Source organism: Heterodontus francisci, chromosome 8 (genome assembly GCF_036365525.1).
Source record: "Heterodontus francisci isolate sHetFra1 chromosome 8, sHetFra1.hap1, whole genome shotgun sequence".
Classification (NCBI taxonomy): Eukaryota; Metazoa; Chordata; class Chondrichthyes; order Heterodontiformes; family Heterodontidae; genus Heterodontus; species Heterodontus francisci.
This window is the reverse complement of record NC_090378.1, coordinates 3,942,660-3,970,409: the sequence shown is the minus strand read 5'-3', so window position 1 is coordinate 3,970,409 and position 27,750 is coordinate 3,942,660. Positions and strand designations below refer to the sequence as shown.

General features: G+C 55.5%; 1 protein-coding gene across 3 annotated transcripts in view; it reads right to left on the bottom strand.

Annotated features, from left to right (window-relative positions):
* The window catches only part of LOC137372616 (netrin-G1-like), a 726,973-nt gene that overhangs the window by 181,798 nt on the left and 517,425 nt on the right, over positions 1-27,750 (bottom strand). For all 3 annotated transcript variants that reach the window (XM_068036556.1, XM_068036557.1, XM_068036558.1), the window contains one exon: positions 5,091-5,734. In XM_068036556.1, the coding sequence (XP_067892657.1) occupies positions 5,091-5,734 (644 nt within the window). The remainder of the gene's footprint in view (positions 1-5,090; positions 5,735-27,750) is intronic.

Here is a 27,750-nt window from a genome sequence, read left to right as displayed (position 1 = left end):
CCGACAGTGCAGCGCTCCCTCAGTACTCACCCTCCAACAGTGCAGCACTCCCTCAGTACTGACCCTCCGACAGTGCAGCACTCCCTCAGTACTGACCCTCCGACAATGCAGCACTCCCTCAGTACTGACCCTCCGACAGTGCAGCACTCCCTCAGCACCGACCCTCCGACAGTGCAGCACTCCCTCAGCACTGACCCTCCGACAGTGCAGCACTCCCTCAGTACTGACCCTCCGACAGTGCAGCACTCCCTCAGCACCGACCCTCTGACAGTGCAGCGCTCCCTCAACACTGACCCTCCGACAGTGCAGCACTCCCTCAGTACTCACCCTCCAACAGTGCAGCACTCCCTCAGTACTGACCCTCCGACAGTGCAGCACTCCCTCAGTACTGACCCTCCGACAGTGCAGCACTCCCTCAGTACTGACCCTCCGACAGTGCAGCATTCCCTCAGTACTGACCCTCCGACAGTGCAGCACTCCCTCAGTACTGACCCTCCGACAGTGCAGCACTCCCTCAGTACTGACCCTCCGACAGTGCAGCATTCCCTCAGTACTGACCCTCCGACAGTGCAGCACTCCCTCAGTACTGACCCTCTGACAGTGCAGCACTCCCTCAGTACTGACCCTCCGTCAGTGCAGCACTCCCTCAGTACTGACCCTCGGACAGTGCGGCACTCGCTCAGTACCGACCCTCCGACAGTGCAGCGCTCCCTCAGTACTCACCCTCCAACAGTGCAGCACTCCCTCAACACTGACCCTCCGACAGTGCGGTGCTCCTTCACTACCGACCCTCCAACAGTGCGACGCTCCCTCAGTACCGAGCCTCCGACAGTGCGGTGCTCCCTCAGTACCGACCCTCCAACATGGCGGTGCTCCCTCAGTACCGACCCTCCAACAGTGCGGCGCTTGCTCAGTACCGCCCCTCCGACAGAGTGGTGCTCCCTCAGTACCGACATTCCGGCGCTCCCTCAGTACCGCCCCTCCGACAGTGCAGCGCTCCCTCAACACTGACCCTCCGACAGTGCAGCGCTCCCTCAACACTGACCCTCCGACAGTGCAGCGCTCCCTCAGTACTGACCCTCCGACAGTGCAGCACTCCCTCAACACTGACCCTCTGACAGTGCAGCGCTCCCTCAGTACTCACCCTCCAACAGTGCAGCACTCCCTCAGTACTGACCCTCCGACAGTGCAGCACTCCCTCAGTACTGACCCTCCGACAGTGCAGCGCTCCCTCAACACTGACCCTCCGACAGTGCAGCGCTCCCTCAGTACTGACCCTCCGACAGTGCAGCACTCCCTCAGTACTGACCCTCCAACAGTGCAGCACTCCCTCAGTACTGACCCTCCGACAGTGCAGCGCTCCCTCAACACTGACCCTCTGACAGTGCAGCACTCCCTCAACACTGACCCTCCGACAGTGCAGCGCTCCCTCAACACTGACCCTCCGACAGTGCAGCGCTCCCTCAGTACTGACCCTCCGACAGTGCAGCACTCCCTCAACACTGACCCTCTGACAGTGCAGCGCTCCCTCAGTACTCACCCTCCAACAGTGCAGCACTCCCTCAGTACTGACCCTCCGACAGTACAGCACTCCCTCAGTACTGACCCTCCGACAGTGCAGCGCTCCCTCAACACTGACCCTCCGACAGTGCAGCGCTCCCTCAGTACTGACCCTCCGACAGTGCAGCACTCCCTCAGTACTGACCCTCCAATAGTGCAGCACTCCCTCAGTACTGACCCTCCGACAGTGCAGCGCTCCCTCAACACTGACCCTCTGACAGTGCAGCACTCCCTCAGTACTGACCCTCTGACAGTGCAGCACTCCCTCAGTACTGACCCACTGACAGTGCAGCACTCCCTCAGTACTGACCCTCTGACAGTGCAGCACTCCCTCAGTACTGACCCACTGATAGTGCAGCACTCCCTCAGTACTGCCCCTCTGACAGTGCAGCACTCCCTCAGTACTGACCCACTGACAGTGCAGCACTCCCTCAGTACTGACCCACTGACAGTGCAGCACTCCCTCAGTACTGACCCTCTGACAGTGCAGCACTCCCTCAGTACTGACCCACTGATAGTGCAGCACTCCCTCAGTACTGCCCCTCTGACAGTGCAGCACTCCCTCAGTACTGACCCACTGACAGTGCAGCACTAGGACTGATGGTATACATTTTGTGCTCAAGCCTCTGGAGTGGGACTTGAACCCACACCTTTTGGACACAGAGGTGAGAGTGCTGCCCACATGCCACAGCTGACACTGAAGTAAAGCCCGATTGAAATTATCTCTGCAGCCTATAGGTGAGGTGAGTGCAAAGGGACCCAGTCACAGACTGGGAAAAGGCAGTGTTAGGAACCACTTCACACTGAGATAGAGAATAAAAGCCGGATTGGCTCCTGTTCGGGAAATATGGGGTTTAAAAAACCTCTGTAGTCATTGATCAGGATGTCAGATGCTGTGATGGGAATTTGCAGCTTCTCGGGAAGGTTGGTCTGGAGCAGACTCCTTGGGCTGGATTGTTTGCTTGAAGTGTGGTACCTGGTGCTGGGCTGAAGACGGGGAGAACCCCACTTCTGCCTTTTTGTGCTGCCTGGAGTGATCCTCCTGTCTTTTTAAATCAAAGTTTTAGGAGGAGTAAATACTTTAAAGGGATGGGGATCCCACCTCCTAGAGCTGTCGGCCAATCAGAGGGACGGCAGCTCAGCAGCATCAGCACTGGGAGGTACTACCACTGCAGGTAGTGCAGAGGCCTCGGACCCAGGCCAAGGGCTGGAACCTTGGGCCAGGGGTAAGTGAGGCAGGTTCACTGGGGCCCATCCGGGAGGCTTGGGGGAAGGGGGAGTGAGAGGGTGATCTGAAGTCCAGGTGAGGGGGGTCCTGGGAGGCAAAGTTGTTCCCAGTGGGGGTCCTCCATGGGCCATAAATTGCCCATGAAGGAGAACCCCCACCCACAAACCTGCAGGGAGGGTGCCTCCCTTTACAAGGCATCCTCCCCATGCAGTGGAGGACACCCCCCCTCCCCAGGCATGGTAAGACCCAGTGGTGGGGGCAAGAGGCCCTTCATTGGCCTTTAATAGGTGGGAAGACCATCGTATCCTATCCAGCTGCTGGGAAGCTCACTGGGCAATGAGCCCTGCACCCTGCCCTCCATGATTGTCTGTGCCCCCCTTCCACGGCCCCAGGGGGCAGGTAAAATCCCATCCCTTGTAAAAGAATTCCATTTTTTAAGGCACAACCATATTGGTGACATTAACATCGACTGTGAATCCATCGCTCCACCACTGGCAGCAGAGCCTCCAGCTGCCTGGGTCCCAAACTCTGGAATTCCTTCCCTAAATCTCTCCATCTCTCACTCCGCCTTTAAGCTACTTCGTAAAACCGACCTCTCTGATCAAGCTTTGTTCACCATTCCTAACTCCTTCTGTGGCTTGCTGCCAGATTTTGTCTGATTTACACATCTGTGAAGCACTGTGGGACATTTTACTATGTTAAAGGTGCTATATAAATGCCAGTTGTTGTTGTTTGGAAAGGCCCAATGTGAGAACGATGCGCTTGGTGACTGTGTGAACAGCATCGAGTAACTGGTTAACTCACTGTGAAACTTCCAAATGTGCAGACTGTACCTTGCACATTTTGCAAACTCGCAGTTCTGAGCACATTTTACTAAACTAAGCAAAACACAGATAGTTCCTCAGAGACAATTGAACAGCAGCGTAAACATTTTACTGCTCCTGTTCTCCAATTAGTGTCTGAAGATTCTCCTGTACTAAAAGCTCGAGTGAGTCTCCCAGAAGCTGAGTGTAGAATAATGAGGTAATGGTCCCGAGTCCTGCAGATTGTGAGATGGCCAAATGGGAACTCACTGATCGAGACTGAATATAGAATGAACACGAAGGAAGCGTTCAGTCAGAATAATTCATAAAAAACATGAGCAACTTTGATAGATTAAATAGGAAGAAACTGTTTCCAGTAACAGGAGGGTCAGTAACCAGAGGACACAGATTGAAGGTAATTGGTAAAAGAACCAGAGGGGGAGATGAGGAGAATGTTTTTTACACAGTGAATTGTTGTGATCTGGAATGCGCTGCCTGAAAGGGCGGTGGAACATACAAACATACAAATTAGGAGCAGGAGTAGGCCACTCGGCCCCTCGAACCAGCTGCCCCATTCAACAAGATCATGGCTGATCTGACTGTAACCTCGACTTCACATTCCTGTCTACCCCCGATAACCTTTCACCCCCTTGGAAGCAGATTCAATCATAACTTTCAAAAGGGAATTGGACAAATACCTGAAGGGGAAATATTTAGCAGGGCTCTGGGGAAAGAGCAGGGGAATGGGACTAATTGGATAATTGGATAGCTCTGTCAAAGAGCCAGCACAGGCATGATGGGCTGAATGGCCTCCTCATGTGCTGTCTGATTCTCTGATTGTCTGAATTCAGATGAGGCTGGAGGTTGGCAGTGATGAGAGTAAAATGACAGAGTCGGTTCACTTTGTGTTGCTCCATTGGCTGAACATTGAGCAGGAAATCGCTCCCTTATTGTGAGCTAGTCAGCAATCCATTAATAAACTCATCACCAGAGGCAAGGGAACTGTCACAGTGACTGGTCTGTGCAGACTGACACAGAACCATTCAGGGAATGTATCACAGTGACAACAGGGGCAGCTGAGAGTGCTGAGTGACTGGGCTATGATTGGTGGATCCATCACCAGTTACCAAGTGTTCATATCAGCCACTGTCAGTAGAAGCAGCAAGGAGTCTCACCCTCCAGGAATCTCCAATAGAGTCAGAGTGACTCCAGATGTTCACTGATGGTGCAGCCCCCAGCTGTTAACCCTGATTGTGTCTCCCGATGTTAATGGAGAGCATCGCCCCAGACATTAGTCCTGATATAGTCCCATTCCAGATGTTACGCTAACAGATTACCACCCCAGATGTTGGCCCTGATTGTGTCTCTCACCACCTGCCCCAGATGTTGGCCCTGATTGTGTCTCTCATCACCTGCCCCAGATGTTGGCCTGACACAGTGTCCCTGGGTGTGAGGTGTGTGGTCAGTAACTCTGGCTCGAAGGGTTGAAGAGCTCTCACCGCCCACGGATGTCCAGGTTGGAGATGGCGTAGAAGTATTTGGAGAGTTTGAGTGGGTCAACACTGGTGGGTCCAGTGGCCGGCCGGAGCAACCTGAGCCGCAGGTCAGTCAGAGTGAAGAAGTCCCTCAGGTCTTTGGTGGTGTCCAGTCGGCCGTAGAGCGAGGCCATGTCACGGAGACGGGGCCCCCCGAAGAGGGCAAAACGCTCCTGGATCTCGAAGCGGATTGTCTTCTCCACCTTCCACACATAGCCCCTGGAATACTCCTCCGTGCAGATGATGTCCAGCACCGAGGCCGGACTCAGATCCTGGGCCTTTCTCGGCTCCATCCCGAAGGAATTGAGGCAGTCGGCTGCGTAGAACTGGTAGGGCTGCCAGGTCCGGCCATGGTCCAGAGACTTCTCCAGGACCAACTGCTCCGGCCGACCTGACTCAAAGGTGATGATGATGTCCTCGGTCAGCTCGATGCTCTTGCCCCAGGACAGAGTGATGTTGACTAGGAGAGGCTCAGGAAAACTCCTCCAGGAGACACTTTGCCAAAAGGTGTTGGGAACTCGTCCCTCCTCATCCAGCATCAGCTCGGGCGGGTGTGCCAGCTCGGGCGTGCGAGCGTCACACTCATTGTTGCACATGTATGGGTTTTCCTGCAAACAGAAACCAGAACAACACGAGTTAGATACAGAGTAAAGCTCCCTCTACACTGTCCCATCAAACACTCCCAGGAAAGGTACAGTACGGGGTTAGATACAGAGTAAAGCTCCCTCAACACTGTCCCCATCAAACACTCCCAGGAAAGGTACAGTACGGGGGTTAGATACAGAGTAAAGCTCCCTCTACACTGTCCCATCAAACACTCCCAGGACAGGTACGGTACGGGGGTTAGATACAGAGTAAAGCTCCCTCTACACTGTCCCATCAAACACTCCCTCTACACTGTCCCATCAAACACTCCCAGGACAGGTACAGTACGGGGGTTAGATACAGAGTAAAGCTCCCTCTACACTGTCCCCATCAAACACTCCCAGGACAGGTACAGTACGGGGTTAGATACAGAGTAAAGCTCCCTCTACACTGTCCCATCAAACACTCCCTCTACACTGTCCCCATCAAACACTCCCAGGACAGGTACAGTACGAGGTTAGATACAGAGTAAAGCTCCCTCTACACTGTCCCCATCAAACACTCCCAGGACAGGTACAGCACTGGGATTGGCTGGTCAATTTGGAGCAAAAAAGAAAAAAGAAAAAAAACGAAAAAAAAAAAACGGGGGGTTAGATACAGAGTAAAGCTCCCTCTACACTGTCCCATCAAACACTCCCTCTACACTGTCCCATCAAACACTCCCAGGACAGGTACAGTACGGGGGTTAGATACAGAGTAAAGCTCCCTCTACACTGTCCCCATCAAACACTCCCAGGACAGGTACAGTACGGGGTTAGATACAGAGTAAAGCTCCCTCTACACTGTCCCATCAAACACTCCCTCTACACTGTCCCCATCAAACACTCCCAGGACAGGTACAGTACGAGGTTAGATACAGAGTAAAGCTCCCTCTACACTGTCCCCATCAAACACTCCCAGGACAGGTACAGTACGGGGGTTAGATACAGAGTAAAGCTCCCTCTACACTGTCCCCATCAAACACTCCCAGGACAGGTACAGTACGGGGGTTAGATACAGATTAAAGCTCCCTCTACACTGTCCACATCAAACACTCCCAGGACAGGTACAGTACGGGGGTTAGATACAGAGTAAAGCTCCCTCGACACTGTCCACATCAGACACTCCCAGGACAGGTACAGTAAGAGGGTTAGATACAGAGTAAAGCTCCCTCTACACTGTCCCCATCAAACACTCCCAGGACAGGTACAGTAAGGGGGTTAGATACAGAGTAAAGCTCCCTCTACACTGTCCCCATCAAACACTCCCAGGACAGGTACAGTAAGGGGGTTAGATACAGAGTAAAGCTCCCTCTACATTGTCCCCATCAAACACTCCCTGGACAGGTACAGCACCTTTTCGGGACTCTGCGCGCTTTCGGACTCGGGCCGCATTTCGTGGCCCGGGTCCGACTTTTATACGCCGCCGCAGAGTGTCTAGTCAAAGTTAACGGGTCCTTGACGGCGCCCCTTCGATTTGGGAGAGGAGTGCGTCAGGGGTGCCCCATGTCCGGCCAATTGTATACCATCTGCGTGGAGCCCTTCCTGTGCCTGCTTCGCAGGAGGTTGACGGGATTGGCTCTGCGCGAGCCGGCCATGCGGGTCGTCCTCTCGGCTTACACCGACGACGTGCTCCTCGCAATCACAGATCCCGTTGACTTGCGGAGGATGCGCGACTGCCAGCAGACCTTTTCTGCCGCGTCCTCCGCGAGGATCAATTGGGAGAAATGTTCCGGACTCCTGGTTGGTCAGTGGCGGGTGGACTCCCTGCCGGAGGAGATGACACCTTTTGCGTGGAGCACCACGCACCTCCTCTATCTGGGAGTCCACCTTAGCCCCGCTGAGGAAGCCTGGCCGGCAAACTGGCAGGAGTTGGAGGCGAAAGTCACCGCTCGGCTGGGGCGCTGGACAGGACTGCTCCGAGTGCTTTCCTACAGGGGCCGAGCGTTGGTCATAAACCAACTGGTGGCCTCCATGCTGTGGTACCGGTTGGTCACTTTGGCCCCGCCCCCTGTATTTGCCACCAAGATCCAGAAGAAACTCGTCGATTTCTTCTGGGGCAAGAGGAAACACTGGGTCTCTGCCGCGGTCCTGAGTCTCCCGATCGAGGAGGGCGGTCAGTCGCTGGTGTGCGTCCGCACCCAGGCTGCGACTCTCCGTCTTCGGACCCTGCAGAGATACCTGTACGTCGAGCGTCCTCCCAGATGGTGTGCGCTGGCGACGTTTTTTTTCCGCCAGTGTCACTGCCTTCAAGACGACACGCAGCTCCCGGTGGAGTCCGTTAGCCGCGCCTCTCTGAGGGAGTTGCCTGTCTTTTACCGGGATCTTTTCCGAGTCTGGAACATGGTCGCCTCCAGCTCCCCCGCCGGCGGAGGTGAGCGTCTCGGCTGTCCGGGCGGCCGACTCCGGGGACGGTCCGGCGGGCGGAGGAGTAGCCGAAACCCCCGGGACGCCCCTCACTGCGGGTGGCGAGGGGGCTCGGGAGTGCGGAGCGCTCCCGGCCGAGCTGACCCCCGCTCGGCCGGAACTGCTCATCGGACCCAGGCCCCGAAACCCTCCTCGGGAGCCGGTCCCGCACAACCCGAGCCGCCTCTCGGAAATGCCCTCCGTGCCATTCCAATCGGCGCGGAGGGGTTTCCTGTACGGGCTGCTCCTGCACACTCTCCACTTCCTCGCCCTCGTCAGCTGGCCGGACACACCCTGGCGGTCCGCGTTGCCATCTGGCGGCGAGGGGAAACCCCGATGGAGGTCTCTCTACGCGGGAGTCTTCCCCCTTTACATCGGGGACCTGGGGTGGAGGGTGCTGCACAGAGCAGTCCCGTGCAATAGGCTTTTAAGTAGGTTCACGGACTCCCAGGCCAGCTGTACTTTCTGCGGCCTGGACGAGTCCGTGTTCCACATTTATATGGAGTGTGCGAGGTTGCAGCCCCTATTTGAGTATCTGAAGGGGCTGCTCCTCAAATTCTGGCTGCACTTCAGTCCCACGCTCCTGATCTTTGGGCACCCGGTGCAGAGGGGCATGGGCCGGGAGGAGGATCTCCTCGTCGGTCTGCTCCTGGGCCTGGCCAAGGTGGCAATTCACAGGTCCAGGTTGCAGGCCGTTGGGGGGTCCGTCCTACCCGATTGCCTGCCCCTCTTCCGCGGTTCCGTTCGCGCCCGGGTGTCCCTGGAGAAGGAGCACGCGGTGTCCGCCGGTACGCTTGAGGCCTTCCGCGACCGGTGGGCACCGCAGGGACTGGAGTGCATTGCCGACGCTGAGAATGGCATTTTAATTTGAGTTTTTTGTTGATTTATCTGGTTTTAATAAAGTTATTTTAAAACTGTAAATATGTATATAAAGGGGGCCTGAGGAATAAAGGCCCCTTCGGTGTGAAAAATATAAAAGGGGCCTGGGGTATAAAGGCCACCTTAAGAATAAAAAAAAAAGAAAAATGGGGTTAGAAAAAAAAACAGGGAAAAAAAACCCAAAAAAAAAGAACGGGGGTTGGCTGCTGGCTAATTGGAGGTGCTGAGTCTATCAACGAGGTGCAGCTGACTGTTGCTGTTTGCAGAGGCTGGAGGCTGTGTGACTGCTGCAAGAGCGAGAGACTGAGACTGAAACTAAAACTAAGGACTTCCATCTGTCTTTTTGTAAGAAGAAAGCAGGAAACTAGAAGAACTGTCAACTCTTGTGAGTTTGGGTTTTGTAGCCCTTTCATTGATTGTTGTGGGGAGGGGGAATGGATGAGACCGGAAGACTTTGGGTGGGGTTGTTTGTTTGAACAGGGAGCTCCTGTGTTTTAACAGCATTGAATAGGAGCTCCCTCTCCACCCCAACGAGCTAGCCTGGGATAGCTGGAGCTGCCCAGGTGAAGAGACTTTCTCTTAGCTGTGTAAACCACATCGGAAGCAGAGTGTGTCTGGGCAGCTACAGCTGTCCCAGGTGAAGACATCGCACCCCCTCCCACCACCAACTGGAAGATCAGCAAAAGGACTGCCCAATTTAACATCGGGAAAGAGACTGATTCCTCCTGACCCTCCTCTCGTTCAGCCTCGCTCCCTAGCCATACTCTCCAGTCTGTGCTTTTTTGCTTTTTGCGATAATTGTTTATTTGTTATTCCTTTCTCTCTATTCCAATTTTTATTTTTTTCTCTCTCAACTGTGGGCGTGACTCTTCTACCCCATGGCTTCACAATCTTGTTCGGTGACGGGGCCCTCCTATGTTGCAGCAGCTGCAGCAGCCGCTCCTGTGGCCCCGTCACCATTTAGAATATTGACAACAAAGCATGGGGTGATGAGTTACACCCACCCTACCATGACTATTGAGGCTTGCGTTAAGGCAATGGCCAAGGTTGTCGGCCCCTCGGCCATTGTGGCAGCCTCAAAGATGTATGGGAAGGCTGTGTTCTTCCTGAAGACTGAGCGGGCAGTGTCCCTCACCCTAAGTACGGGGCTCACAGTGGGTGGGACTTTCCTGCCAGTGGACCCTCTGGGGGCCACTGCGCAGCAGATAATGTTGTCAAACGTCCCGCCTTCATTCCCAGTGAGCTCCTCCTCCCCCACCTTCACCATCTGGGGGAGGTGAGGTCGGGGATCACCCCAATCCCGCTCGGTCTTCGGGAGCACAGCCTCTGACATGTCGACTCCTTCCGCTGCCAGCTATTTATGCAGCTGGTGAGGGAGGAGGTCTTGGAGGGCCTTCAGTGTGGAGTTCCAGGGGACGGCCTACCGCATCTTTTGTTCCTCGGACGGGGCGCAGTGCCACGTCTGCAAGGGGGTGGGGCATGTTCGTAAGAACTGCCCCAACCTCCTGGCCACGAACTCCAACTCGGCGGCCCAGAGTGGCGCCACTGCACCTCCTCCACACATCCAACAGACACCGCTCAGTCGGTTCCGGAAGCTGTGGTTTTCACAGCCTCCGGCGGGGAGGGGAGTGCCCATCCGAGTGGAAGGAAGACGCGGAGGAAAAGTAAACACCGAGAGGCTCGTCCCCTGGACGCCGTGACACAACCCGAGCTTGGGCTCAGCCCAAGACGCACTCCCAGGGAATCCATCTGTCCCAGGGCTGGGCTCAGGCCCAGAGTAACTGAAAAAAAGGAGGGTGCGGAGGTGGAGGACTCTGATGACATGGAGGTCTCTGAGCCTCTGTGCCCAGCTGGGAAAAAGAGGAGAAGGCACCCCTCCACAGAGGTAACACAGGGCCCTGAGGTGCAGGGCCCATCTCCCCAGGTTCCCCCTGCCACCACCGTCATCAAGGCTGCAAAGTCTGGGCAGGAGCTCCCTACCCCTCTGGATGGAGGGGAGCGGGGGGGGCCCTGTACATGAGACCCCTCCTGGAGGAGTAAGTGGAGGCCTGCTTGTGGTGGGGGAGCCTGCCCATTCTTCCGCTGGGTTGGGTGCCCTGAGTGGAGGGGAGGGCGAGGCCCCAAAGGGTCGGCCCTTCCAGCCGGAATCCACTCACAACTAGGAGACACCTGACCCGGTTATAACTGAGAATGCTGCCCCATCTGCTGGGCCTGTGGGTGCTGGCGGAGCGGGAGATGGCCTCCTCTCTCCGCCTCCGGTCTCGGCACCGGCTGGATTTCCGGAGTCGGGAACATCTGTCTCCCCTGGACCACTCATTGGCCTGGGGACGGAGGTGGATGGGGGTCCTGAACTGCTGGTGCCCACAGGCTCCAGTTTCACAGTAGAACCCAGACAGGACTCCTCCGCCATCGATCCTGGGGGTGGGATCGTGACGGAGGCAGGACCAGCTGGTGCGGTCGGGACGTCTGCCCCACAGTGTGTGGTGGGTGTGTCGACCGCTGGCGGTGACGACCCGGAGGAGGATGGGGATTCGGTGGGGGGCACGGAGGATGATCTTGATTCCATCGCCAGTGAGGTGGTGGAGTCCCTCGTGCCTCCCGCTGAGTTTCCTCTCATCCCCACGGCGGAACTCCGGGATTTCCTCGCGGCTTGCAGGGGTTCCCGCGATAAAGTTCAGCCGGCCCTCGGCCGTTGGTCGAGTCTGGTGCTGATCATTCAGTCTGTCCGTGCCGCCCTCAAGAAAGCGGGCAAGCGCGCGGGCGTGAAACTGGTTGAGAGGCGCCGTTTTAATGTGTTCCTCAATGGGTTGCTGGGGGAGTGGAGGGCCAGGTACACTTACGCTCCCTCCTCACAGTGAGGTGTTGGTGACGGGTTTTAAGTACCTTTGACATGAAGATGACCATAGCCAGCCTCAACATCAACGGCAGCAGGGGGTCTCACCGCAGATTTCACAATCTCTCAGTCCTCAGGGAAGGGAGATACGCGGTGAGCTTTCGGCAGGAAACCCACACCGTTCTGGGAGACGAAGCCACCTGGCTCCTGGAGTGTCAGGGTGGGGTCTACATGAGTCACCTCACCCCTATTTCTAGTGGGGTGGCTATCTCGTTGGCCGCGAACTGCACCCTCGAGGTGGGGGATCGCTCCGGTCCCCAGCGCGGCCAAGCGTCGGTGGAGAAGTTGAGGGGACTGATCAGTTCCCTCAACTTGCTGGACGTCTGGCGGAATCTCCATCCCGACTCCAGCGCCTTCACGTGGAGGTCTGGAGCAGGAAGGTCCCGAATCGACCGCCTCTACTTTTCGCAGGCATACATCTCCCGCATCTCGGCGGCCTCCATGCGGCTGGTGCCGTGCTCGGACCACCACCTGGTGTGGGCAGAGTTCATTCCGCACCGCACGCGGGCGGGGTCCGCGTACTGGCACTTTAACAACCGGCTGCTGGAAGAAGAGTGATTCCGGGACTCATTCTGTCGATTCTGGGCCGACTGGAGAAGGAAGCAGGGGGGCTTCCCCTCCTTGAGGCTATGGTGAGATGTGGGCAAGACTCACATCCGCGTCTTCTGTCAGGAGTACGCGAAGGGGTCGACCAAGATGCGGGAAGCCGAGATCAGACACCTTGAGAGGGAGGTGCTCGACTTGGAGTCCCGCCTCGGTCATGCCGTCGCGGACCCGGCCCTGTGGCAGGCGTACAAAGAGAAGAAGGGCGCACTGAGGGACCTGCAGCTCATCGGGTCCCGAGGTGCGTACGTGAGGTCGCGGATCCAGATCCTATGCCTGCTTCGTGGGAGGTTGACGGGTTTGGATCTGTGCGGGCTGGCCATGCGGGTCGTCCTCTCGGCTTACACCGATGACGTGCTCCTCACGGTCACAGATCCCGTTGATGTGCAGAGGATGCACGACTGCCAGCAGAACTTTTCTGCCGCGTCCTCCACGAGGATCAATTGGGAGAAATGTTCCAGTCTCATGGTGGGTCAGTGGGGGGTGGACTCTCTGCCAGAGGAGTTAACACCTTTTGCGTGGAGCACCACGCACCTGCTTTATCTGGGAGTCCACCTTAACCCCGCTGAGGAAGCCCTGGCCGGCAAACTGGCTGGTGTTGGAGGTGAAAGTTACCACTTGGCTGGGGCGCTGGACAGGACTGCTCCGAGTGCTTTCCTACAGGGGCCGTGCGCTGGTCATAAACCAACTGGTGGCCTAGATGCTGTGGTACCGGTTGGTCACTTTGGCCCCGCCCCCTGCATTTGCCAACAAGATCCAGAAGAAACCCGTCGATTTCTTCTGGGGCAAGAGGAAACACTGGGTTTCTGCCGCGGTCCTGAGTCTCCCGATCGAGGAGGGCGGTCAGTCACTGGTGTGCGTCCACACCCAGGCTGCGACTCTCCGCCTTCAGACACTGCACAGATACCTGTACGTCGAGCGTCCTCCCAGATGGTGTGCACTGGCAACGTATTTTTTTCACTGGGGTCCTTCCTCCAAGACGACACACAGCTCCCAGCGGAGAACGTTAGCCGCGCCTCTCCGAGGGAGTTGCCTCTCTTTTACTGGGATCTCTTCCGAGTCTGGAAATGGTCGCCGCCAGTCAGGGTGCTCCCCCACCAGTGGAGGAGAGCTCTGGGGATGGATCGATGGGCGGAGGAGTCGTCGAAGCCCCTGGGACGCCCCTCACTGCGGGTGACGAGGGGGCTCAGGAGTGCGGAGTGCTCCCGGCTGAGCTGATCCTTGCTTGGCTGGAACTGTTCATTGGACCCAGGCCACGAAACTCTCCTTGGGATTTGATCTTGCACAACCCAAGCCGCCTCTCGGAAATACCCTCTGTGCCATTCCAAATGTCGTGGAGGGGTTTCCTGTACAGACAGCTCCTGCCCACTGTCCACTTCCTCGCCCTCGTCAGCCACCCAGACATACTGTGGTGGTTCGTATTGCCATCTGGCAGTGAGGGGAAACCCCGGTGAAGGTCCCTCTACATGGGAGTCCTCTCCTTTTACATTGGGGATGTGGGGTGGAGAATGCTGCGCAGGGCAGTCTCGTGCAATTAACTTTTAAGTAGGTTCACGGACTCCCAGGCTGCCTGTAATTTCTGTGGCCTGGAAGAGTCCGTGTTCCACGTGTATATGGAGGGTGTGAGGTTGCAGCCCCTGTTTGAATATTTAAAGGGGCTGCTCCTCAAGTTTTGGTTGCACTTCAGCCCCACATTCCTGACCTTTGGGTACCCGGAGCGGAGGGGGGTGGGCCGGGATGAGGATGTCCTCGTTGGTTTGCTCCTGGGCCTGGCCAAGGTGGCAATTCACAGGTGCAGGCTGTGGGTCGTTGGGGGGGGGTCCGTCTGCCCTGATTGCCTGCCCCTCTTCCGAGGTTAATTTCGCAACCGGTAGTCCCTGGAGAAGGAGAATACGGTGTCCGCAGGTTCACTTGAGGCCTTCCACGACCGGTGGGCACCGCAGGGGCTGGAGTGTATCATCGATGCTGAGAATGGCACTTTAATTGGAGTTTTGTTTCTTTTATTTGATTTTAATAAAGCTATTTTATAAAATGTATATAACGGAGGCCTGAGGAATAAAGGCCCCTCGACAAATAATACAAGAAAAAAAGCAGGGTTAGATACAGAGTAAAGCTCCCTCCACAATGTCTTTAAATGCAGGAACATTCATGCATTCTAATGATTTGGGGAAAAGTCTGAATCAATCTCTATACACTTCATTGGACTGCACTGTGTGCGGGTAATTATATCATTGTCGTGTTGAAGAAGGATGTTAGCTGTCGAACTAAAAATAGCTTCAAACCACTAAAATATTTACAGACATGAATTATAAAACAGCACAGGATTTGGAAACAACTGCAAGATGCTCACCTCATCCTCACTGGGAGAGATTCACCCGTCCCCGGGAGAGATTCACCCGTCCCCGGGAGAGATTTCCCCGCCACTGGGAGAGATTCCCCTGTCACTGGCAGAGATTCCCCTGTCACTGGCAGAGATTCCCCTGTCACTGGCAGAGATTCCCCCGTCACTGGCAGAGATTCCCCCGTCACTGGCAGAGATTCCCCCGTCACTGGCAGAGATTCCCCCGTCACTGGCAGAGATTCCCCCGTCACCGGGAGAGATTTCCCCCGACCCCTGGGGAGACTGCGGTGGGTGGGTAAGTGGGGAGACTGCGGGGGGTGGGGAAGTGGAGAGAGAGCGGGGGGTGGAGAAGAGGGGAGACAGCGGGGTGTGGGGGAGAAGTGGGGAGACAGCGGGGGGTGGAGAAGTGGGGAGACAGCGGGGGGCTGGGGAAGTGGGGAGACAGTGAGGTGTGGTGGAGAAGTGGGGAGACAGCGGGGGGTGGAGAAGTGGGGAGACAGCGGGGACTGGGGAGGTGGGGAGACAGCGGGAGGTGGGGAAGTCGGGAGACAGCAGGGGGTGGGGAAGTGGGGAGAGAGCGAGGTGTGGGGGAGAAGCGGGGAGACTGCGGGGGGTGGGAAAGTGGGGAGCCTGCAGGGGGTGGGGAAGTGGGGAGACAGCGGGGGGTGGGGAAGTGGGGAGAGAGCGAGGTGTGGGGGAGAAGCGGGGAGACTGCGGGGGGTGGGGAAGTGGGGAGAAAGCCGGGGGTGGGGAAGTGGGGAGACAGTGAGGTGTGGTGGAGAAGTGGGGAGACAGCGGGGGGTGGAGAAGTGGGGAGACGGCAGGTGGTGGGGAAGTGTGGAGACAGCGGGGACTGGGGAGGTGGGGAGACAGCGGGACGTGGGGAAGTGGGGAGAGAGCGAGGTGTGGGGGAGAAGCGGGGAGACTGCGGGGGGTGGGGAAGTGGGGAGACAGCGGGGGTGGGGGAAGTGGGGAGAGAGCGAGGTGTGGGGGAGAAGCGGGGAGACTGCGGGGGGTGGGGAAGTGGGGAGAGAGCGAGGTGTGGGGGAGAAGTGGGGAGAGAGCGAGGTGTGGGGGAGAAGCGGGGAGACTGCGGGGGGTGGGGAAGTGGGGAGAGAGCGAGGTGTGGGGGAGAAGTGGGGAGAGAGCGAGGTGTGGGGGAGAAGCGGGGAGACTGCGGGGGGTGGGGAAGTGGGGAGAAAGCGGGGGGTGGGGAATTGGGGAGCCTGCAGGGGGTGGGGAAGTGGGGAGACAGCGGGGGGTGGGGAAGTGGGGAGAGAGCGAGGTGTGGGGGAGAAGCGGGGAGACTGCGGGGGGTGGGGAAGTGGGGAGAAAGCGGGGGGTGGGGAAGTGGGGAGACAGTGAGGTGTGATGGAGAAGTGGGGAGACAGCTGGGGGTGGAGAAGTGGGGAGAGAGCGAGGTGTGGGGGAGAAGCGGGGAGACTGCGGGGGGTGGGGAAGTGGGGAGAAAGCAGGGGGTGGGGAAGTGGGGAGACAGCGGGGGGTGGGGAAGTGGGGAGAGAGCGAGGTGTGGGGGAGACTGCGGGGGGTGGGGAAGTGGGGAGACATCGGGGGGTGGAGAAGTGGGGAGACAGCGGGGGGTGGGGAAGTGAGGAGAGAGCGAGGTGTGGGGGAGAAGCGGGGAGACTACGGGGGGTGGGGAAGTGGGGAGACAGCGGGGGGTGGGGAAGTGGGGAGACAGCGGGGGGGTGGGGAAGTGAGGAGAGAGCGAGGTGTGGGGGAGAAGCGGGGAGACTGCGGGGGGTGGGGAAGTGGGGAGACAGCGGGGGATGGAGAGGTGGGGAGAGAGCGAGGTGTGGGGGAGAAGCGGGGAGACTGCGGGGGGTGGGGAAGTGGGGAGACAGCGGGGGGTGGAGAGGTGGGGAGACAGCGGGGGGTGGAGAGGTGGGGAGAGAGCGAGGTGTGGGGGAGAAGCGGGGAGACTGCGGGGGGTGGGGAAGTGGGGAGACAGCGGGGGGTGGAGAGGTGGGGAGAGAGCGAGGTGTGGGGGAGAAGTGGGGAGAGAGCGTGGTGTGGGGGAGAAGTGGGGAGACAGCGGGGGGTGGGGAAGTGGGGACAGAGCGGGGGGTGGGGAAGTGGGGAGAGAGCAGCTGAAGACATCGGTGGCGGCGGGTGCGCTCTCCTCCTGCCTCCCCGCCCGATCTCTCCGGCCATTCCACCCCCCCCCCCACCCCGATCTCCCGATCTCTCCAGCCATTGTGTGCTGCCATGTGTTTATGTTGCCTTTGTGTGATTATTTGAGCAGCGCCATCTTTAATCCTGGCAGCTGCCTGAGCGTCGCTGACTGTGACATTTTAGTTGAACAGGCTGCGTTTGAGCATGTGTCAGTGCAGCGCCACCTAGTAGCTGCGTTGTCAGCAAACGCAGCCTTCTTTAAATAGTAGTAATCAGGGACTCCCTCTGCTTCACTTTCAGACTGGGCAGCCTGTGCTAACTCTCACAATACTGGGTCGGCTCACTGAGCCTCAGCTGGGAAGGTCCATTTAATTCATTCCCTGGGTCATCTAACTTTCCAAAGAAAGTCTCGGACAGGCAGACCTGGTCATCTGCCTGCAGTGCTAATTCAGTCTCCTCTGGGGGAGCTGGTTTGATCATGGCCTGATCCAATACACATTCAGGAAAACTGCAGGGTCTGTCTCCTGCCACTGCCCTGTTTCTCTGACCTCCTGTGGTCTCTCTTTCACTACTGGGAGGGGCTACCACCTTCACCCCTGCCCGATCATTACCTGGGAGCTGGTCAACCCAATCCACAGGCAAACTAGGGACAATCCCTATGGTTACCAGTTCCAAAACTAGATCGCACTCCAGGTGTACCCGATGTACAGGTACAGGCATACACTGCCCTCCAATACCATTCACCACCATTCTGGTGTTTACTGCACACTGACACAGCCAAGTGTCTGGTGATTTTTTAACAACTCCTTTCTTCATTCCAGCAACAGTTTAAAATCAATGTTCATATGACAAAATTAATATGCCTCACTCTTGGCAATTGGGGGCTTGCATAACAATCCTGCCTTGGAACTATATCGCTGTTCCTTCAAAATCCTGGAACTCCCTTCCTAACAGCACTGTTGGTGTACCTACCCCACACGGACTGCAGTGGTTCAAGAAGGCAGCTCACCACCACCTTCTCAAGGGCAATTAGGGGTGGGCAATAAATGCTGGCCTGGCCAGTGACACCCACATCCCATGAATGAATAAAAAAAAGGTCTTCCTCACTGGAGGCTTGAAAGTCTGAGTGAATACGGTCCATTGTAAATTGCTGCAGTCACTTCGAGGCGACCCACCCACTTTATTCTGTACACACTTGTGGCAAGTCAGAGGTGGCACTCAATCTGAAAGCCTCCAAGATTGGCACAGCTATCACCCTCCCTCCAATCTCATACTACCTCTCACAATGGCTGCCAACTGCAGCCAAGGCCGGCCTTCCACTGAGCTTCAACCTTCCTATAGCTGCTGAGGCTCTGACACTCTGCTGTTCATGTGTGTCCCTCGCAATGTTGTAAATAGCTGCTAAAATAGTCATTAATTGAATGCTTAACAGCTTTAATTATCTTCCTGCCACCTTCAAGTGAGGGCTATTCCTGCCAGCCCCACCGCCTCTGGGAATATCCCCGAGTGGGGTAAATATGTCGGGCTTTCACCCCAACGCCATCCACTGTCATTTTGCCACCACCTCCCACCCTCAACCCATCTCCACTGCACTGACAAAATTCCACCCACAGAGTCATTACAACACAGGAGGAGGCAATCCTGAGAATGGACAGTTTGCTGCTGCTCAAAATGACATCAGCAACGCTGAATCAGCACAACCTCTTCCTTTTCGAAATGATCAGAGAGCTCGCCTGCTAGACCTGAACCTGAACAAAGTGGTTGTTGCAGCAATCAATAAAACTAATGTCTCTGATAAAGGTGGAGAGGGCGGCAATGTACAGAGATAATAGAGATTAATGAATCTACAATTGTCACAGCATCGACTAAAGGCATTAACTAAAGTTGCATATTGCAATAGATTATTTTTAATTCTCTGTGTAAATTGAATCGAGTGAACATTAGTAACAGAATCCTAAAACTGTAAAGTATGAATGAACAATCGAACAGTAAAGATGTTAAGTGCTCCTGAATTGCTGTGCCCTCTCTACATGATTCCCAGCATCGTGCCCCAGTGCTACAACTGACCATTCTATCAAATGATGTGCTTAAACAGTGAGGAATCTCGAGGGGAATCGCTGGTCTGTGTTCAGTGTGAAACCACGGGGGAGAGTGGAGAGATAGACAGTGTCTCACTGTCTCAATCCACCAGTCCCTCGATCGCTCTCTTATTCTCAATCCCAAACAGTGACACGTTTCTCGATACGATTTCTTGTTTCTTGTTCAACTGCAACAATCTGTAGCTGTGTCACCTCCAGACTCGACTATTCCAATAGCCTCCTGGTCACCTCCCATCTCCACTGTCCGAAAACATCAGCTCAACCAAAACTCTGCTACACGTGTCCTAACCAGCACCGAGTCCCGTTCACACATCACTCCCCTGCACCCAGTGACCGACACTTCACCCCATGTACCCACTGACCGACACATCACCCCCTGTACCCACTGACCGACACATCACCCCCTGTACCCAGTGACCAACACAACACCCCCTGTGCTCACTGACTGACACATCAGCCCCTGTAATCACTGACTGACACATCACCCCCTATACTCACTGACTAAAACATCACCCCCTGTAATCACTGACTGACACATCACCCCCTGTAATCACTGACCGACACATCACCGCCTGTACTCACTGACTAAAACATCACCCCCTGTACTCACTGACCGACACATCACCCCCTGTACTCACTGACCGACACATCACCCCCTGTACTCACTGACCGACACATCACCCCCTGTACTCACTGACTAAAACATCACCCCCTGTACTCACTGACCGACACATCACCCCCTGTACTCACTGACTAAAACATCACCCCCTGTACTCACTGTCCGACACTTCACCCCCTGTACTCACTGACCGACACATCACCCCCTGTACTCACTGACTGACACATCACCCCCTGTACTCACTGACTAAAACATCACCCCCTGTAATCACTGACTGACACATCACCCCCTGTACTCACTGACTAAAACATCACCCCCTGTAATCACTGACTGACACATCACCCACTGTACTCACTGACTTACACATCACCCCCTATACTCACTGACTAAAACATCACCCCCTGTACTCACTGACCGACACATCACCCCCTGTACTCACTGACCGACACATCACCCCCTGTACTCACTGACTGACACATCACCCCCTGCACTCACTGACTAAAACATCACCCCCTGTAATCACTGACTGACACATCACCCCCTGTACTCACTGACTAAAACATCACCCCCTGTAATCACTGACTGACACATCACCCACTGTACTCACTGACTTACACATCACCCCCTATACTCACTGACTAAAACATCACCCCCTGTACTCACTGACCGACACATCACCCCCTGTAATCACTGACCGACACATCACCGCCTGTACTCACTGACTGACACATCACCCCCTGTACTCACTGACTAAAACATCACCCCCTGTAATCACTGACTGACACATCACCCCCTGTAATCACTGACCGACACATCACCGCCTGTACTCACTGACTGACACATCACCCCCTGTACTCACTGACTAAAACATCACCCCCTGTAATCACTGACTGACACATCACCCCCTGTACTCACTGACTAAAACATCACCCCCTGTAATCACTGACTGACACATCACCCACTGTACTCACTGACTTACACATCACCCCCTATACTCACTGACTAAAACATCACCCCCTGTACTCACTGACCGACACATCACCCCCTGTACTCACTGACTGACACATCACCCACTGTACTCACTGACTTACACATCACCCCCTATACTCACTGACTAAAACATCACCCCCTGTAATCACTGACCGACACATCACCGCCTGTACTCACTGACTGACACATCACCCACTGTACTCACTGACTTACACATCACCCCCTATACTCACTGACTAAAACATCACCCCCTGTAATCACTGACCGACACATCACCGCCTGTACTCACTGACTGACACATCACCCCCTGTACTCACTGACTAAAACATCACCCCCTGTAATCACTGACTGACACATCACCCCCTGTAATCACTGACCGACACATCACCCCCTGTAATCACTGACCGACACATCACCGCCTGTACTCACTGACTGACACATCACCCCCTGTACTCACTGACTAAAACATCACCCCCTGTAATCACTGACCGACACATCACCCCCTGTAATCACTGACCGACACATCCCCCACTGTACCCACTGACCGACACATCACCCCCTGTACCCACTGACCGACACATCACCCCCTGTACCCACTGACCGACACATCACCCCCTGTACCCAGTGACCAACACAACACCCCCTGTGCTCACTGACTGACACATCACCCCCTGTACCCATTGACTGACACATCACCCCCTGTAATCACTGACTTACACATCACCCCCTATACTCACTGACTAAAACATCACCCCCTGTAATCACTGACTGACACATCACCCCCTGTACCCACTGACCGACACATCACCCCCTGTACCCACTGACCGACACATCACCCCCTGTACCCAGTGACCAACACAACACCCCCTGTGCTCACTGACTGACACATCACCCCCTGTACCCATTGACTGACACATCACCCCCTATACTCACTGACTAAAACATCACCCCCTGTAATCACTGACTGACACATCACCCCCTGTACTCACTGACCGAAACATCACCCCCTGTACTCACTGACCGACACATCACCCCCTGTACCCACTGACCGACACATCACCCCCTGTACTCACTGACCGACACATCACCCCCTGTACCCACTGACCGACACATCACCCCCTGTACCCAGTGACCAACACAACACCCCCTGTACTCACTGACTGACACATCACCCCCTGTACTCACTGACTGACACATCACCCCCTGTACTCACTGACTAAAACATCACCCCCTGTAATCACTGACTGACACATCACCCCCTGTACTCACTGACTGACACATCACCCCCTGTACCCATTGACTGACACATCACCCCCTGTACTCACTGACTAAAACATCACCCCCTGTAATCACTGACTGACACATCACCCCCTGTACTCACTGACTGACACATCACCCCCTGTACTCACTGACCGACACATCACCCCCTGTACTCACTGACTGACACATCACCCCCTGTACTCACTGACCGACACATCACCCCCTGTACCCACTGACCGACACATCACCCCCTGTACCCAGTGACCAACACAACACCCCCTGTACTCACTGACTGACACATCACCCCCTGTACCCATTGACTGACACATCACCCCCTGTACTCACTGACTAAAACATCACCCCCTGTAATCACTGACTGACACATCACCCCCTGTACTCACTGACTGACACATCACCCCCTGTACTCACTGACTAAAACATCACCCCCTGTAATCACTGACTGACACATCACCCCCTGTACTCACTGACTGACACATCACCCCCTATACTCACTGACTAAAACATCACCCCCTGTAATCACTGACTGACACATCACCCCCTGTACTCACTGACTGACACATCACCCCCTGTACTCACTGACTAAAACATCACCCCCTGTAATCACTGACTGACACATCACCCCCTGTACTCACTGACCGACACATCACCCCCTGTAATCACTGACCGACACATCACCCCCTGTAATCACTGACCGACACATCACCCCCTGTAATCACTGACCGACACATCACCCCCTGTACTCACTGACTGACACATCACCCCCTATACTCACTGACTGACACATCCCCCCCTGTACTCACTGACCGAAACATCACCCCCTGTACTCACTGACCGACACATCACCCCCTGTGCTCACTGACTGACACATCACCCCCTGTGCTCACTGACCGACATCTCAACCCCTGTACCCACTGACCGACACATCACCCCCTGTACCCACTGACCGACACATCACCCCCTGTACTCACTGACTGACACATCACCCCCTGTACCCACTGACCGACATCTCAACCCCTTGTACCCACTGACCGACACATCACCCCCTGTACCCACTGACCGACATCTCAACCCCTTGTACCCACTGACCGACACATCACCCCCTGTACCCACTGACCGACATCTCAACCCCTTGTACCCACTGACCGACACATCACCCCCTGTACTCACTGACTGACACATCACCCCCTGTACTCACTGACTAAAACATCACCCCCTGTAATCACTGACCGACACATCACCCCCTGTACTCACTGACTGACACATCACCCCCTGTACTCACTGACCGACACATCACCCCCTGTGCTCACTGACCGACACATCACCCCCTGTACCCAGTGACCAACACAACACCCCCTGTACTCACTGACTGACACATCACCCCCTGTACTCACTGACTGACATATCAACCCCTGTACTCACTGACCGACACATCACCCACTGTACTCACTGACTAAAACATCACCCCCTGTAATCACTGACCGACACATCACCCCCTGTACTCACTGACTGACACATCACCCCCTGTACTCACTGACCGACACATCACCCCCTGTACTCACTGACCGACACATCACCCCCTGTACTCACTGACCGACACATCACCCCCTGTACTCACTGAATGACACATCACCCCCTGTAATCACTGACCGACACATCACCCCCTGTACTCACTGACTGACACATCACCCCCTGTAATCACTGACCGACACATCACCCCCTGTAATCACTGACCGACACATCACCCCCTGTACTCACTGACCGACACATCACCCCCTGTACTCACTGACTGACACATCACCCCCTGTACTCACTGACCGACACATCACCCCCTGTACTCACTGACTGACACATCACCCCCTGTACTCACTGACCGACACATCACCCCCTGTACTCACTGACCGACACATCACCCCCTGTACACACTGACCGACACATCACCCCCTGTAATCACTGACTGACACATCACCCCCTGTAATCACTGACTGACACATCACCCCCTGTAATCACTGACTGACACATCACCCCCTGTACTCACTGACTGACACATCACCCCCTGTACTCACTGACTGACACATCACCCCCTGTAATCACTGACTAAAACATCACCCCCTATACTCACTGACCGACACATCACCCCCTGTACCCAGTGACCAACACAACACCCCCTGTACTCACTGACTGACACATCACCCCCTGTACTCACCGACCGACACATCACCCCCTGTACTCACCGACTAAAACATCACCCCCTGTACTCACTGACTGACACATCACCCCCTGTACCCACTGACTGACACATCACCCCCTGTACCCACTGACCGACACATCACCGCCTGTACCCAGTGACCGACACAACACCCCCTGTACTCACTGACTGACACATCACCCCCTGTAATCACTGACTGACACATCACCCCCTGTACTCACTGACTGACACATCACCCCCTGTACTCACTGACTGACACATCACCCCCTGTAATCACTGACTAAAACATCACCCCCTATACTCACTGACCGACACATCACCCCCTGTACCCAGTGACCAACACAACACCCCCTGTACTCACTGACTGACACATCACCCCCTGTACTCACCGACCGACACATCACCCCCTGTACTCACCGACTAAAACATCACCCCCTGTACTCACTGACTGACACATCACCCCCTGTACCCACTGACTGACACATCACCCCCTGTACCCACTGACCGACACATCACCGCCTGTACCCAGTGACCGACACAACACCCCCTGTACTCACTGACTGACACATCACCCCCTGTACTCACCGACCGACACATCACCCCCTGTACTCACCGACTAAAACATCACCCCCTGTACTCACTGACCGACACATCACCCCCTGTACTCACCGACTAAAACATCACCCACTGTACTCACCGACCGACACATCACCCCCTGTACTCACTGACTGACACATCACCCCCTGTACCCAGTGACCGAGACATCACCCCCTGTACCCAGTGACCGACACATCACTCCCTGTACTCACTGACTGACACATCACCCCCTGTAATCACTGACCGACACCTCACCCCCTGTACCCACTCACCGACACATCACTCCCTGTAATCACTGACTGACACATCACCCCCTGTACCCAGTGACCGAGACATCACCCCCTGTACCCAGTGACCGACACATCACCCCCTGTACTCACTGACCGGCACATCACCCCCTGTACTCACTGACTGACACATCACGCCCTGCACTCACTGACTAAAACATCACCCCCTGTGCTCACTGACTAAAACATCACCCCCTGTACTCACCGACCGACACATCACCCCCTGTACCCACTGACTGACACATCACCCCCTGTACCCAGTGACCGAGACATCACCCCTGTACCCAGTGACTGACACATCACCCCCTGTACCCAGTGACCGACACATCACCCCCTGTAATCACTGACCGACACATCACCCCCTGTGCTCACTGACCGACACCTCACCCCCTGTACCCACTGACCGACACATCGCCCCCTGTACCCACTGACCGACACATCAACCCCTGTGCTCACTGACCGACACATCAACCCCTGTGCTCACTGACCGACACCTCACCCCCTGTACCCAGTGACAAACACATCAACCCCTGTGCTCACTGACCGACACCTCACCCTCTGTACCCACTGACCGACACATCGCCCCCTGTACCCACTGACCGACACATCAACCCCTGTGCTCACTGACCGACACCTCACCCCCTGTACCCACTGACCGACACCTCACCCCCTGTACCCACTGACCGACACATCGCCCCCTGTACCCACTGACCGACACCTCACCCCCTGTACCCACTGACCGACACATCGCCCCCTGTACCCACTGACCGACACATCGCCCCCTGTACCCACTGACCGACACCTCACCCCCTGTACCCACTGACCGACACCTCACCCCCTGTACTCTTTGACGAACACCTCACCCCCTGTACGCACTGACTGACTCCTCACCCCCTGTACACACTGACCGACACCTCACCCCTGTACTCTTTGACCAACACCTCACCCCCTGTACACACTGACTGACTCCTCACCCCCTGTACGTTGGCTCCTGGTCCAGCAACACCTCAATTTTAATATTCGCATCCTTGTTTTCAAACCCTTCCTTGGCTTTGCCCCTGCCTATCTATGTAACTTCTTTCCACCCTACAACCCTCCGAGGTCTCTGTGCTCCTCCAATTCTCGCACATCCTCAATTTCCATCACTCCACCATTGGCGGCCGTGCATTCAGCTGCCTGGGCCCTAAGCTCTGGAATTCCCTCCCTAAACCTTTCCGACTCTCTCCTTCTCCTAAAAGCTGCCACTTAACCGAGCTTTTGGTCATCAGTTCTAATATTTCTTGATGTGTTTCAGTGTCAATTTTTGTCTGATTTATGCTCCTGTGAAGCACATTGAGACATTTCACGATGCTGAAGGTGCTATATAAATGCAAGTTGTTTTTGTTGAAACAGTAATTAAACATCCATCCCCAGGCAGTGAGAGACACAACAGCTTCTTGCTGAGTGTCACTGCATCAACCTAGTGAGGGGAGATATTTCAACAGGAGGATCATAAATTCCGGAAACTGTTGCTGTCACACTGGAGAGTAAATGCAGCATCTTATGGATCATTGTTACTTCTACAAATCCACTCACCACTTGACAATTATTTCAGGGATTTAAACATTGCTACAATATGTCATGTGACAAAGAGCCTGTCATTAGCATTAACTAAACCACTCGCTATCAGCACGGTTCACTTCCCTGGTTAATGATGTTAATTGGTGTATTATTAAGTACAGAAGTTAGTGGCGTCATAAAATCCAATCCCGCAGATTCCTGTCACTTCCCATCAGGATGGAATCAGCTTCATTGTGAGAGTGAATTTTACAGCAGAGTTGCTCAGTTCGGAGGTTAATGATTGGGTCAGTGCTGACTGAGCTGGCGGAGTTTCCAGAAATTCTCCAGCGACAGTGGGATCTGTCGAGTGTCATTGTGGTGGGATCGATTCCCACTCCAGAGACTTGAGCACAAAAACACAGGATGACACATCTGGTATTGTACTGAGGGAGTGCTGCACTGTCAGAGGGTCAGTACTGAGGGAGTGCTGCACTGTCAGAGGGTCAGTACTGAGGGAGTGCTGCACTGTCAGAGGGTCAGTACTGAGGGAGTGCTGCACTGTCAGAGGGTCAGTACTGAGGGAGTGCTGCACAGTCAGAGGGTCAGTACTGAGGGAGTGCTGCACTGTCAGAGGGTCAGTACTGAGGGAGTGCTGCACTGTCAGAGGGTCAGTACTGAGGGAGTGCTGCACTGTCAGAGGGTCAGTACTGAGGGAGTGCTGCACTGTCAGAAGGTCAGTACTGAGTTAGTGCTGCACTGTCAGAGGGTCAGTACTGAGGGAGTGCTGCACTGTCAGAGGGTCAGTACTGAGGGAGTGCTGCACTGTCAGAGGGTCAGTACTGAGGGAGTGCTGCACTGTCAGAGGGTTAGTACTGAGGGGGTGTTGCACTGTCAGAGGGTCAGGACTGAGGGAGTGTTGCACTGTCAGAGGGTCAGGACTGAGGGAGTGTTGCACTGTCAGAGGGTCAGTACTGAGGGGGTGTTGCACTGTCAGAGGGTCAGTACTGAGGGGGTGTTGCGCTGTCAGAGGGTCAGTACTGAGGGAGTGTTGCACTGTCAGAGGGTCAGTACTGAGGGAGTGTTGCACTGTCAGAGGGTCAGTACTGAGGGAGTGCTGCACTGTCA